The 15815-nt window shown below is 40.3% G+C and overlaps 1 protein-coding gene across 12 annotated transcripts in view; it reads right to left on the bottom strand.

The window, feature by feature from the left end:
* RALGAPA2 (Ral GTPase activating protein catalytic subunit alpha 2) overlaps positions 1 to 15815 on the bottom strand; it is a 280593-nt gene that overhangs the window by 71322 nt on the left and 193456 nt on the right. For all 12 annotated transcript variants that reach the window (XM_084850724.1, XM_084850733.1, XM_084850725.1 and 9 more), the window contains one exon: positions 7771 to 7898. In XM_084850724.1, coding sequence (XP_084706850.1) covers positions 7771 to 7898 — 128 coding nt within the window. The remainder of the gene's footprint in view (positions 1 to 7770; positions 7899 to 15815) is intronic.

Here is a 15815-nt window from a genome sequence, read left to right as displayed (position 1 = left end):
CATTCTTCCCAGCCTTTGTGAGGTGCAACTCATCCCTTGCCAACAGTCCATCTTCCAGGAAGTATAGCCCGTGGTCCCAGAATCCAAATCTCGCATCGGCACCACCTTCGTAGCCAGTGATTCACCCAAAGTATTTTTCTTTCCCTTTCTATCCCTCTTCTAACTACTGGAAGGATGGATGAGAAAACTATCTGGGCCCCAAAGTTCTTGAGTTTCCCTCCCAAGTCTGATGTGATTTCTTCATAGCTCCGCTTGGTGGTATCATTTGTTCCAACATGGATGAGAAGAAAGGGATACCTGTCAGTGGGCTTTATGAGTGTAGGCAACCCTTCAGTCACATCTCGAATTCATCCTCCTGGGAGACAGCATACCTGGTGAGTCCACGGGTCTTCACAACATACTTGGGTTTCGATCCCACGCAGCAAGGAGTCTCCCACTGCTACTCCTCTTCTCTTCTTCTTGTTGTAGGCCTTGGTTCCATCGCCTCTGCTTGACTGACCTTCAGCCTCTTGCTTGTTCTCATGCAGGTTCCCCTGTAATTCTTCCTCTGCAGGCTGTACTCCAGTCTCGTCCTCATGTACCTGGAAACCGTTCCATAGTTCCATTGCTTCCACTGGTGTAGAGTGGCTTCTAGTTCTTCTGCTCTTAACTGTCACCCTTTTCCAAGGAGTATCCTCTACTGCATTTTTCCTCACCTCAGCATTTTCCTCTTCTGCCTCAGCTTGCTGTCGCTCTTAGAATCATAGATCATAGAATAGTAGGGTTGGAAGGGGCCTACAAGGCCATTGAGTCCAACCCCCTGCTCAATGCAGGAATCCAAGTCAGAGCATCCCTGACAGATAGCTGTCCAGCCTCGTCTTGAACGCCTCCAGTGTGGAAGAGCCTACCCCCTCCCTAGGTAATTGGTTCCATTGCTGTATTGCTCTAACAGTCAGGACATTTTTCCTGATGTTCAGCCAGAATCTGGCTTCCTGTAACTTGAGCCCATTATTCCGTGTCCTTCACTCTGGGATGATCGAGAAGAGATCCTGGCCTTCCTCTCTGTGACAACCTTTCAAGTACTTGAAGAGCGCTATCATATCTCCCCTCAGTCTTCTCTTCTCAAGGCTAAACATGCTCAGTTCTTTCGGTCTCTCTTCATAGGGCTTTGTTTCCAGTCCCCTGATCATCTTTGTTGCCCTCCTCTGAACCCTCTCCAGTTTGTCTGCACCCTTCTTAAAGTGTTGTGCCCAGAACTGGAGACAGTACTCCAGATGAGGCCTAACCAGTGCTGAGTAGATTCTATTCTATGATTCTATGAAGTGTAGGCCAAGTTGATCTCAGGCAAGAAAAAAAAAATTGCACAGACCTTGCAGGTCACCACCACTGGAGAGTCTTTTCCTTCCATAGTCTCTATTCCCTTTTTGTTTCTAGCTTTCTGATTGTACTGGGATAGCCTGTGCTTTGTCCTCTGTTCACTGGAGGTTAAAAACAGAGTCCCACTGGTATGGAAGTGTGTATGGAAGAAAAAGAAATTTTAAAAAATGTTAGGGGCCTCCCCCTTGACCTCCCCTGGCCAACTCCTGTTTTCTTTCCCTGTTTGCTCGCTCTGATCACTTGTTCTCTGGGAGCTTGCTTGCATTGCCCCTAGACCAGCTGGAGCAGCTTCCTTTGCTCTGCTCTGCTCAGCTAGGAGGTGGGAAACAGACTTCCCTTGAAGTGTAGTTTCCATTTGTTTGCATTCATTTTTGTACACCCATAATATATCTCTAGCTTTTCCTTTTGCTGGTTTAGATTCTATCAAAACTTCAGGGAAATAAACAGCTGTTTGAATTCTGTAAAATGGGCATTGAATCCTATTATTTTGCTTCTCTTATATCTTCAATAGAAATACTTAAGATGCCAATATAGAGAGCAGATATAAAAAAACAACTGGAAGTCGTAAAGGTTCTAAGGTAATATCAGGAACTACTTTGGTAATTGTAAACCTTTAATTGTTCTGACCACAATATTTTGTGCCATGTCATTTTTTATTGAAAACCTGAGGAGAGAGACTGTCTTGCTTTATTGGTATATAAACTGTTCTGGGAGCTTTTCCAGCTGAAAAGCAGGTTATAAATGTTCCAAATAAATAAATTTTATCCATTTTGGATTTTATATTTCCATGTTCTCAGCATCGATGTCACAGAAGGCTGGTTTATATACCAAACTATGTAGTGTGGTCTGGTGGTTAGAGACTGGGATAACCCGGGTTCATGTACCTATACAGCCATGCAGCTCATTGGGTGACTTTGGGCCAGTCATTGATTCTCAGTCTAGCCCACCTAACAGGATAGTTGTGAGGATAAAGTGTAGAGGAGGATCATGAACAACTCCTTGGAGGAAAAGGCAGGATATAAATGTAACAAATAAATTAATAATAATAAATGTATTAGTTAATGCTCTATGAATAACAATTTGGTTTCATAACATAATGTATTTTGTACAGATTTTGTGCTGTTGCCCAAAATAAACTCCAGTTGATTGCCATTTTGTAAGTTTTCAACTTAGGCTTCTAAAAAGCTTCTGGATAAATGTTAGGCCTAATATCGGCTGCCTTCAAAATTTCACCAAAATTGGTTAAACAGTGAGGGCTCAAAGGGCAAGCTTATGCTATTAAATAATTAATGTCTGCACTCTTGGTTGCCACTCTTGGTATAAGGGTTAATGTAAAAAGTATTGCTTAGGTAAAGACAGAGTTGGATTCAGTATGTCAAAAAAACACTCAAGTACAGACTCAAAACTTGGGAAACCTCTGACTACTAGTGATTATAGCTACAAGACTTAATATGAGGGCATTAGCTTAGTGACACACAGCCAGTGATTATTTTGAGAAGACGTTTTAAGAAAATAAAGAGATATTAGTTGTACACAGCTAATGTTATTCCCCTGGAATACAAGGTTTATACTAATAGAGCAATACTTACAAGATTATACTAATACAGTTGGACCTACCTGGGTGGTTAAAAGTCTTCCTTCATAAATTCCAAAATTTAGAATCTCTAAAAATGAAAGGAGCACTGAATCTTGTGGGAGGCTCAACACCATAACAAGTGATACAAAAATTCACAGTTAAGTTCATGTAAAGGTGGAGAAGCAAAATATAAAGTGTATGTTTTAAGCTTGAAGTCCATGGGCCACATGAGATTCCAAAGTCTGAAATAGAACAGCACCTAAACATGCGCAGGTAACTTAGACAACATATAATTACCTGCCTATACTAAGGCTTTCAACGAACCTATAAAATGTAGTTATTCTTTGCAAATCTACAGCACACACATAGAAAAATTCAATGTTAATGCCTCCCTAAAAGCCTCACATGTCATTACAGGCTGGAACAGATTACAGCTATTGATTGCTGCCTGGAGAATGTTCTTGCTGTGAGGACGGAAGACAAGCAGAAGTGACAGACAGCTCAGCTATTGATCTACTCCAGCAGGGAAATTGCACTTCAAAATGAAGGTCAGTACTCCTTTACACCACCGACTAGATCTTCTGTAATGTTCATCAGGACACTACAGAGATTGGTGTGGCTGTGCTGAACAATTTTGACTCACTGTATTTCCAAAATGGATAGTAGTTTCTCGCTACAATTGACTGACTGGAAACCATATATGGCAAATCATACCCTCTCCCCCTTGACAAAAATAGAACTGATATTTATGACAGGAAAAAATAGATGCCATATTAAATACATTGCATGGGGAAACGTGATCATTTAAGTTTCATCAGTATGACAAGATTTCATAAACGTATCAATATTTTTTTCAAAAGTGATGCTTAGGTATTATTTACATTTTTAAAGGTTGCCCAACAATGTATCATACCTTTCATATTTCAAAATCTCTCAATCAATATGGATCTTGGCACACATAGGTGTTTTAGGCACATCTATTTATTCTATATATCGCAGAATTGGAAATTGTGGAGAAAAACAAGATGGCCAGTGAAATATTCTCTCATATAATTAGCAATACAATATTTAAGAGTGATTTCAATTACTGCTGTTAGTGGTTCCTGTGAAGCAATGCCTGTATATAACTGTTGTTGTGTAATGTTTGCTATGTGTGGCTTCTATGAGGCTACAATGTAACTCAGTAGACCTGAGGCTCTGTTTTGTTACGGTCAAAACCCTGTGTAGTAGTTGCTTAGTGATATTCTGAAGTGGGAGAGAAAAACCATCACTTTGAATATTGTTAGATGGGGCCCTGATCAGGCAAATTCAATTCTGATTGGCTGAGGATTCTAGCTAGGTGGAAAAGAGCAGTTGGTAATCCCTTATGTACAAAATATCTCTTTAATAAATCACATGTTCAACAGTTCAGCTTGTCTCTAGAGTTGGTCCCCATCTCACGTCTAAGCCTCTTATACCAACTAGTGGGAGGTTTTAATGTATTTTAAAAGAACTGGTGACAGTGAAAAAGGGTCAGCTTGTGGAACTCTTGAGTTATAATGGCAGAGAGTTCCTTAGGTCCAGAAATATAAGCATTTGCTATAAGTAAGAAACTCTATAGGTGGGACTGCCCAGTGAAGGAGAAGTTTTCTCATAGTTGGTGGCAGTGCTAGGGAGAGGAAATCCCCCATAGTTCCCCTTTATTCTTTGTAATGCTTTCAAATAGAGTTCTCCTTCTAATAGAGAACTCGGGTGGTAAATGCTGACAGGACTGTAGCTAAAATGCCCCACTGAGAAATACGAGGGAAGTATCTGTATGCTTGAGGGAAACCCGAAGTTTGCAGAAAGACAGAAACATATGGGGAAAAAAACCGTAAGTGGTCAAAACAAACAAACAAACAAACAAACAAACAGCATATTCAGTAGCCACAGGATGTAGAGCGCCAGCTGGAAAAGAAAAACAGGTGGGGGAGGGTAGAATTCTCTGTGTGAATGGAATGGTTGGCTGGAACCCTCAACAGGATCACTCCCTTTTAGGAGGGAGGATACACTAACATTTTGTTGCCGCTCCTACCTGTTAACTAGTATTGCTAAAATAAAGGCCTTTAATATTTTAAGAAATATTTTAAAGGCCTTTATTTAAATTTATTATTATTATTTATTAGTTTTCAGCTCAAAATATACACATTAACAATTACGGAACAAAAGCACGTAAGCATGCTGAAACACTTGCCTGAATTTTAGCAGTTCTTATATATATTAGTGTTGCTGCAAGGTTACAAGAGTTGTATCATCTCATTGACTTCCCTCTGATAAAATCCAGTTTGTCCTCCTTACATAGGGGAAGGAGTTATTGCCATTCGACTGAGGGAAATAATTTGAATCATGTTTCAAGCCCAGGGGCTGTGTTCAGATGTCATGTTCAGCTATTGTTTAACAAGACATGAACAAGCCTAGCTCCCCCACCCCCACTCCCCGGGCTGGCTGGCTTGCTCCTGCACAGCCAGGAGGAGGAGTTCAGGAGTGGAAGCTTGTTGTGTCATACAGACCAGGAACTGTGACTGATCTTAACTATGGTTGGTTTAAGTAAGCCAGCTTTGTAAACCACAGTTTGAAGTTGGCTTGTCTGAAATTAAACATAGCAAAGATTAACCACAGTTCGCTAGGTTCACATGATATGTCAAGCTGTGGCTAGTAAAAAATGGAAGCTTCCAAACCCTTTCTCCTGGCCATGAGTGAGGAAGAAAGGGGAGGGGCGAACATACAAGCTGAGGAGAAGGCTAAGCATGTTCACATATCATTAAACTATAGTTTATCATGATATCCAAGTGCAGCCAGTGGCAGCCAGTGCCCCCCAAAGTGAAGTGCTCAAAACTCCATCATCAACTCTTATTTCTTTTTCTGAGCCCAACTGCTCCTGCTTTAAATAAGCATAAACAGCAGTATTAGCAAAAATATTTATTATTTTCTGTAGAGTGTTCAAACTGTTCCTAAGAAGTCAGTAAGACTTCTTGTAGCATAGCAGTGGGCAACCTGCGGCTCTCCAGATGTTGCTGGAATGCAACTCCCATCAGTCCTTGTCAGCATATCCAGTGTGAGGGATGGAAGTTGCAGTCCAACAACATCTGGAGGGCCACAAGTTGCCCACCCCTGATGTAGCACACCAAAGATGCAATGAGAGTCTGTGTATACTTTTCATGTGCTAAGAGAAACTGAGGAACTGTACAATTCTGCTTGAGACAAGGTAACACTTTAATCTCCAGAAAGGTGGAGCAGCTTTCTTGTAAGGAAAGTTTTAGAAAATAAAATGTATGAGGGATGATGTGTCAGAGGTTTTAGAATTATGGGCACAGTGGAGAAAGATTTTTACTCCTTCCATAACAGAATTCAGGGTCCCAAAATAATTTCATTTGCAGTAAATGTACAACACAGAAAAGGAAGTACATATTCACACAATGCATAACTTAAGGTCTAGTCTGTGATTGAAGCATTCCAAACAGTCTGGGGATTGGGTTAGGCAAATGTCTTGGATAAACACCATACAATAAATCCATGTCTGAGGTGTCTTTCAAATGTGAGTTCAATTTGAAATTTTAATTCACACTAGCAAAGCAAGATCTTGCTGCCAGGTGAGACAGATTAATGTACAGTCCCGATATATTTTGTCAACTGTAAGTGCCGATACTGGGAACACACTCAGTATACATCAATAACTGGTACACCTGCTCCATACAAAAAGAATAGCCACATACCTTTTTATTCCATGCTATATATACTGACAAATTCATTAAACACATCTGCCCTTCATTCTTTATGTAACACAGTGATAAATTTTCCTAAATCCCTCAAAGGCACACAAATATTTACAAACATTACACCACAAAGTGAAGGAGAAAATGGTGTAACTGAATCAAAGCAAGTTAAAGTATCAAATGACATGTTCATCTTCTGAATTCATATCATGTTAGCACAAAACCAGGCCTACAGTAGCTCACACATTCTGCAGGTCTGACATGCAGCAATCCTATTCAGTGTACAATTTCCATCAAGATACAATTTCTTTCCAGAATAATTGATTTTAGATAGTAAGGTGACAGAGGAGTATGTGAGCAACAAACAGAAAACAGCAAGCCAAAGAAGGGCTTTTGTCTTCATGGAAAGTGCAACAGGATAAAGCATAAGATCACGCTACATTAACTAAGTTTGAATAACCACCAACCCCTGGTTTGACACAACCACTAATGCAGATTATAACTCCCATTTCAGCCATAACAATGGCTCTTAGTAATCTGTGATCTAAAGTGTTAGGTACACTAGGTAAGAAGTATACAACATTGTAAATTAAAAGTATGTTTAACCCACATCTCCAAATAGCCCTGTGAGCTTCTAGGGCCTATGGAATATTGAGGACATAAGAATTAAAGAAAATTCTAGACTAAGTTATCCCAATGTCTGGAGAGGGAACTTCCAGATTCATACTGACCTGCATTGCACTACACAACAGGCCACTGTGCGTTAATTTACCTGCAGGGGCTGTCATGTCGGGTGCCCACAGGTGCCATCTTTGCATGGCACCCGTGGGTGCCTGGCTTGCCGTACCTTGTCATATCATGTGAACCCAGGCAGCAGGGGTTGTTTGAGAGTTAGACATCCCTCAATTAATCCTTTGCACTTTACACATCAAATGGATCAGTTTAAAGTTAAACACGAATAAACATAAAAATGCTGCTTTTGCTAAAGCTGTTTTTCAGTACAAAGTCCCACAAAGCCAAATATTCTTGTTGAAAACTTACCTCAAAAGAGATGTAATTAGAAATTCTGAACCAGAAAGCAATCAGAGAACTATCTGAAAAGGATACAAACTCTGATAGAGAGTTATAAGGGACTTCACAGCTCTGCTGGCATTGATGCACGTGGCCCGTATAAAATTTGGCAGCAGTTTTGCAGTCACAATTGCTCCATCAAACAAAGGACCAAAAAATGGTACCTGCCAATAAATAAGCAATTAATTAAATAAATATATTATTATATCGGTATATATCATGGAAGAAAGGCAAAAGGGAATACTAGGTGCAATTGTTGTGGGAGACACTGGTGCTACATTGAATTCTCAGCAGCAAATGTGTCAAGTGTATTAGTAAAATGTGTATACATTATTGTTAACAGCCAAGTAGATCTGTCTGGGCTCAGATGTGTACTATACTTATATAAACCAGAAGCTTAAAACACTTGAGAATATAGAACATTTCTAAAATGTTGCTGGCAATGCAATCCTATACACATTTACTCAGAAGCAAGCAGGGCTTATGTTCAGGTAAGTGTCATAAGAACATAAGAAAGAGCCATCAGATCAAGGGTCCATCTAGTCCAGCATTCTGTTTACACAGTGGCCAACCAGTTGTCAACTGGGAACCCACAAGCAGAGTATGAGCGCAACATCCTCCTCCCACCCATGTTCCCCAGCAACTGGTGTACATAGGCTTACTGCCTTTGGTACTGGAGGTAGCACATAACCATCAAGACTAGTAGCCATTGATAGCTTTTTCCTCTAGGAATTTGTCAACCCCCCTTTTAAAGGGAGCCATCCAAATTGGTAGCCATCACTACATCGTGTCGCAGTGAAGTACGTCCTTTTATCTGTCATGAAGCTCCCACCAATCAGCTTCCTGGGATGACCTAGGGGACTAGTATTTTGAGAGAGGGAGAAAAATGTCTCCCTATCCACATTCTCCGCACCATGCATAGTTTTGTAGACCTCTATCATATCTCTCCTTACCCTCCTTTTTTCCAAGCTAAACAATCCCAGCAGTTGTAATCTTCTGTCATAGGGAAGATGCTCCACATCTTGATCATTTTAGTTGCCCTTTTCTGCACTTCTTCCAGCTTTACAATATCCTTTTTTAGGTGTGGTGACCAGAACTGTACACGGTATTCCAAGTGTGGTTGCACCATAGATTTGTATAGGGGCAGTATGATACTGACAGTTTTATTCTCAATTCCTTTTCTAATTATGCCTAACATGGAGTTTGCCTTTTTTACAGTGGCCACACACTGGGTTAACATCTTCATAGAATCATAGAATAGTAGGGTTGGAAGGGGCCTATAAGATCATTGAGTCCAACCTCCTGCTCATTGCAGGAATCCAAGTCAAAGCATCCCTGACAGATGGCTGTCCAGCCTCATCTTGAATGCCTCCAGTGTGGGAGAGCCCAGCACCTCCCTAGGTAATTGGTTCCATTGTTGTATTGCTCTAACAGTCAGGAAGTTATTCCTGATGTTCAGCCAGAATCTGGCTTCCTGTAACTGCAGCCCATTATTCTGTGTCCTGCACTCTGGGATGATTGAGAAGAGATCCTGGCCTTCGTCTCTTTGATAACCTTTGAAGTACTTGAAGAGTGCTATCATATCTATCTCAGTCTTCTCTTCTCAAGGCTAAACATGCCCAGTTCTTTCAGTCTCTCCTCATAGGGCTTTGTTTCCAGTTTCTTCATTGAGCTGTCCACCACAACCCCAACTGAACTGCTAGCTCAGATCCCACCAGGCCATACTTGAAACTGGGATGTTTTGCCCCAATGTGCATCACTTTACACTTGCTTGCATTGAACATTTGCCATTTAGATGCCCATTCTTCCAGTTTGAAGAGTTCCATCTGGAGTTCTTCACTATCCCTTTTTGTTTTAACCACTCTAATTAATTTGGTGTCATCCGCAAACTTGGCCACTTCACTGCTCACCCCTAATTCCAGGTAATTTATGTACAGGTTGAAAAACATTGGTCCTAGTACAGATCCCTGCAGTACCCCACTATTTACTTTCCTCCACTGTGATAATTTACCATTCATTCCAACTCTCTGCTTTCTGTTCTTTAACCACTTACTGATCCATAAGAGGACCTGTCCTCTTATTCCATGACTGCTAAGTTTGCTCAGGAGTCTTTGGTGAAGGACTTTGTCAAAAGCCTTTTGGAAGTCCAAGTAAACAACACCTACCAGATCACCCCTGTCTACATGTTTATTGACACTCTCAAAGAACTTAAAGAGGTTAGTGGGACAAGACTTACCTTTGCAGAAGCTGTGTTGATTCTTTTTCAGCAGGGCTTGTCCTTAAATATGTTTACTAATTTTATCTTTAATAATGCCTCCAACCAATTTACCTAGAACATATGTTAAGCTAACCGGCCTGTAATTTTCTGGTTCCCCCCGGGTCCCTTTTTGAAAACTGGTGTTACATTAGCCATCTTCCAGTCCTCTGATATAGAGGGTGATCTTAGGTTCATGTTGCATATTTTGGTTAGAAGATCAGCAATTTCATATTTGAGTTCTTTGAGAAGAATTCTAGGATGGAAACCATCTGGGCCCAATGATTTATTTGTTTTCAATTTATCAATAAGGTTGAGAACTTCATCTTTTGCCACCATTATTTGCCTCAGTTCCTCAGACTCCCTTCCTGAAAACATCAGTTCAGACACAGGTATCTGTCCTATATCTTCTGCAGTGAAGACAGATGAAAAGAATTCATTCAGCTTCTCTGCCATCTCCTTGTCCTCCTTCAGTACTCCTTTAACTCCATTGTCATCCAATGGACCAACTGCCTCCCTAGCTGGTTTTCTGCTTCTGATATATAATACTGCTTGTTAACCGTGCCGGCGACCTCTTGGACATGGTGCTACCTTTCCTAACCAGTGGTATACATTTTAGCTGGGCTTCTATTATTGTGGTTTTGCGTAATCTCCAAGCATTCTGAAGGGATTTAATCCTCTTGACTCCCCCTTTTAATTTCCTTTTCACCAGTTCCCTCATTTTAGAGAAATTTCCTCTTTTGAAGTCAAATGTGACTATGTTAGACTTCTTGGGCAATTTTCCACTTAAATATATATTAAATCTGATAGCACTGTGATCACTGTTTCCAATTGGTTCAACAACATTTACATCTCATACTAGGTGCTGGGCGACACCACTGAGGATTAAATCCAAGGTCGCCTCCCCTTCGGTCGGTTCTACGGCACAATAGTTTAGGGCATCGATAAATTTAACCTCTTTGTCATGACTGGAACATGCATTTATCCAATCAATGTGGGCATAATTGAAGTCATCCATTATTAGAACTCTTCCTTGTTTGGAGGCCTCCCTGATGTCGTTTTCCATCTCAAGGTCGCTCTGAGCATTCTGTTCTGGGGGACAATAGCACATTGCTAGCAGTAAATTAGTTTTGGAGCCTGCTATTGTCACCCACAGTGCTTCTGTGGAAGAACCTACCCCTTTTAGTTGTTCTAGTCCGCTCGACACTATGCCCTCTTCAATGTATAGGGCAACACCTCCCCAGTACGCCCTTCCCTGTCCTTCTGATAGAATTATATCCAGAGATGACCGTATCCCATTGGTTCTCTCCGCGCCACCAGGTTTTCTTTTAAAATCAAGCACTCCAACTCTCCCATTCTGGCTCAGAAACTTCAAGCATTTGCATAAAAACACCTATGCACGGTATCTGTCCCCAGATGCCTCTGACGTGTACATATTTTGCTATGGGACGTTGGCCCCTTTGATTGGCAATTATGTTCTACCAGGTACTCCTGGCCTATTTCCTCCCCTTCTACATTTGGTCAATCAAAAACATTTTCATCTTCATCCATTTGGAATTATTTAACCCAAACCGGATACTTCCCATCTCCTGTCAGCTTTCCCCCAAGATTTAGTTTAAAAGCCACTCTGTCACCCTTTTTATGGTTAGCACTAGCAGTCTGGTTCCACTTTGGTTTAAGTGGAACCCATCCCTCTTGTACAGGCCCAGCTTGTCCCAAAACGTTCCCTAGTGCCTAACAAATCTGAACCGCTCCTCCCTGCACCACCATCACGCATTGAGACTCCTCATCTTCGCCTGTTTAGCTGGCCCTGCGTGTGGAACAGGCAGCATTTCCGAGAAAGCCACCTTGGTGGTCCTGGATTTCAACCTCCTACCTACCAACCTAAATTTGGCTTCCCGGACCTCACGATTACATTTCCCCACATCATTGGTACCAACATGGACCACGACCACCGACTCCACCCCCGCATTATCTACTAGGCTATCTAGGTGGCATGTGATATCCGCAACCTTCGCACCAGGCAGGCAATTCACCATGCTGTCTATACACCCATCACAAACCCAGCTGTCTATTTGTCTAATGATCAAATCTCCCACTACCACAAGTCCCCCTTCCCTCAGAGGCACATCCTCAGTGCAAGAGGATATTTGTTTGTCTTCTGAGGAATGGGTCCCTCCCAAGGGATCATTTCCCTCTTCCTCAGAATGACACCCTCCTTCCCCAAGACCCGTATTCTCCATGACAGCAGAGGAGCTGTCACCCTGGGAGTGACAGCTAATAGGTCCTTGAAGGTCCCTGAATCCACCAACCTCTCTGCCTCTCTTAGCTTCTCCAGGTCAGCAACCTTGGCCTCAAGAGAACGAACTTGTTCCCTGAGAGCACACACCCACAACTTTTGTCCAGCAGGTAGATAGTCGTACATGTGGCACTCAATACAATACACTGGATAGCCCCCGCCCCCCTGCTGGCTTTCTGCCTTCATAACTGTTTTTTTTTATTTGGGTGTGTTTTCCCCGGAAAACTTAGTTGTTTACTACCAGAAGTTGGGGAAATAATTTATAGTTATTTATTTACAGTTACTTATTGTGAGCATATAACTGTAAATAAATAACTGTAAATAATTTCCCCAACTTCCATAGGATTGGAATAGGACTGTTCATAGGACTGGAATTCACTGCTGAGGAAGGCTTGGTTGGCTCCCTCTCTGTTATTCTTCCCTGACAGGCAAAGACATTTTTATTCAGGCAGGCCTTTGGCAGGTAAGCTGGACTGCTGCTGAAGGGGGTTTGTTTGCATGCTATATATTTCTTTTATTGTTGTTTTTAATTGTGTTTTTCATTAATATGTCTTTATCTTATTTTTAAGTAAGTGTTGTTTAAGTCACTGTTTTATTATTGTTAGCCGCCTTTGGTGGAAAGGTGGGATACAAGTTTAATACATAAATAATCAGACTTATTTTGTTGAGGAGTCGCAATGAAATACAGGTAGAGAAATATATAAAAATGGTTGTTTGTTGCATTTTAGAAATGAAATTCAAGAATCTGTACACCTGTTTGTTGCCTTATAAAATGAAATGGAAATTTGGGGCATCTCTTAATAATTTAGGCTGCAATCCTATACCCATTTACCTGGAAGCAAGCCCCATTGAACTCAACGGAACATCTGAGTGGGCATATGTAGGATTGCACTGTAATTCTCCACCCATAAGTTTTGGGTGCCTTCTAATAATTCATTCTCTCCATCACATGATGATAGTTGCTTTGGTATTCCTGCATCAAAGTATACTGCATTTTATGACCCATGTATTTGTGTTTTTTGATCTGATGTGCCTATATTTTCTCCTTTGGTAAGATTATTTATTTGATTGATTTGTACCCCACATTTCTACAAAGAAAATGTAGAAGGTGGCTTTTAAACATTTTTATAATGTTATAAAAATATAACATTATTACTTATTCACTTATACCCCACCTTTTACAATCATACTCAAGCCAGCTATTTACCAACTTTTTAAACTCAAGGCCTGTTGATGTTCCTTCATTGGCTAGAACCACAGAAGGCAGGAGCAAACTTGTTTTTCACTAAATGACTGGGAAGAATATTTTTGCCTTATATTTCTTCCTAGAAATCTAGAAACCAGTGAATAGCCCAAATGGGCATTGGGTAGAATACCCAAAATACAAGCAATCTGGGCTACATGGCAACATAAGACCAATGTTACTAACATCTTTATTCTGTGTTCTGTTATAGTACAGTACATGCACATAGGATCAGGCTGGGTGTATGAATATTTATGAGAGTGTTCTGGCATTTATACACTGGTAATTTCTAGATCAATAGGTTTAGCCTCTTTAGTGTTTCTACCTGGATATGCACAATGAGATGAACCACTTCAATATTCTCTTAAAATGAATTGCCATGATTTTTAGCTCCTTACCTTGACATAATGGTACATAAAATAACTTCAGAGAGTTTTGTGGTTGGGGTAGGCTATAAACCTGAATATAATAAATATAATCTTGACTGGAAGCCCAATATAATAAATACGATTGTGACTGAATGCCACGGTAGACTTCTCCCTCTCTAGGATCTTCCTGCTTCCAGATAGAGAATATCTGTTTCATGATCTTAAAATTAGTGTGTTTTTATGTGTTCAAAATGGGATTGTTTTTTGAAAACTAGGTGGTCTTATTAAACATACCAAGCTTAGCAAAATGCTAGTCTGGTAAATATATTGAGAAGGAATGGAAGTGTCCCATAAGTCTTCAAAAATTTTCACATCGTCTTGAAACAATTCATATTCCCCAGATTTTCACTTCTACTCTATTTTATTTATTGAACAAAAATAATCAGTGCCACTGTACTCAATTAAAATACAGTCAAATTTGAATACAAAGACTTATCTTCCTTAGTAAGCAATATAGTTTAAAAAGCTGGTGAATGAGTAAATTATTGTACCACATGGCTAAGAATTAATCTCTGATGACTAGCTGCAATCTAACGAGGCATCTGTGTCCCAGGGAACTCTCAGTGTGTCCCTGGCGGTATGCACAGCGTGTAGAGTCTGCATGGCATTCTTTGTCCGCTTTTGAAGGCAGCTTTTCGTCTCATTGTTTAGAATATCTTAATACATCTGTGATGCGTGGAATGCATTCATACTAACAGACTTACTATTGTTTTTTCTCAGAGGCTTTGTTTAACAAAAGACTGCACCACAGTTCCCAATAATTATATTGGTTAATTAATCAGGACAAAAAAGTTTGCAAATCATTGCCTGGTTGCCAAGCAGGAGGATAAAAAATGAACACAATAAAAGCTGTAGCAATATAACAAAAGTAACAACTATCGGATCAGAGATTCTTATATAATGAAGCTATTAATACTAAATCGGTTAATGTTAACATTGCTCCAGGTGTCTCTACTTAGATGCAAACAAAAAGGCTAACATTATGTATATAAGAAGCCAAATGTTACCATGGATCCTGAAACCTGACAGAGAAGCGACAGCTTTTTCATTTGATTAGAGAACACGATTTAAATACCAGGGACTGCAGCCAAACAGTCACTTCTCTCTCCAAGCCTCTTTCATTCATTCTAGGGTCAGTAGCTGGTGAACAAAGGGTTAGCCACATTTGCCCTGGAAATGTCTAGATTAATTTTATCACATTGAAATAGTTATATTTTAAATAGAAGACCAACACTAGTTTTCCAATTTGGTATTTTTCTTTCGCAGCATGGCATCTTTAGCACACAATGCATCAGTTAAACAAACAAACAAACATGTCTTCCTCCTTCTGTCACACATTTTGCAGGGATGTTTATACACTGAGCGTAGTAGCTGCACAGAGAATACTTTTGAACGAAATGCAGGGTATACACTGAATGAGCAACAACAATAACAACAACTTTAAAGTGTTTAGAGAGAAAAATCTAATTTAGCATTTAAGGGAGCAATTAATTGACCATTATACTGTACTTCAAGTATGCACTGTGTCTTTGAGTTCCCTCTCTAGGAAAGCTTGCCTGGTTCACCCCCCACCCTTTTCTTTTTGTCACCATGTGAAGAATTTCTTCTTTGACAAGGCCTTTTAAATCAGTTGTTTTCTGTATGCAGTAGCTACTTTATTGTTAAGAAATTACTAGATAATATACAAGCATTTACAGATTTTGCATTTAAATTCAACATTTAAGAAACTCCAAATATAATGAGAGTGAAGAATAAAACTCATATAACTGTTAAGTAGAATAGTTCCTGGAAAACCCGTCACTTACTTTAGCACAATGTAATTTACATAGGCGCTAGTGCTGAATAAGGTATTGCCCT

This window comes from Heloderma suspectum, chromosome 4 (genome assembly GCF_057233095.1).
Source record: "Heloderma suspectum isolate Gila_16-S chromosome 4, 16-S_ref, whole genome shotgun sequence".
Taxonomy (NCBI): domain Eukaryota; kingdom Metazoa; phylum Chordata; class Lepidosauria; order Squamata; family Helodermatidae; genus Heloderma; species Heloderma suspectum.
Note: the sequence above shows the minus strand (reverse complement) of the source record. Positions and strands in the feature narration are given on the sequence as shown.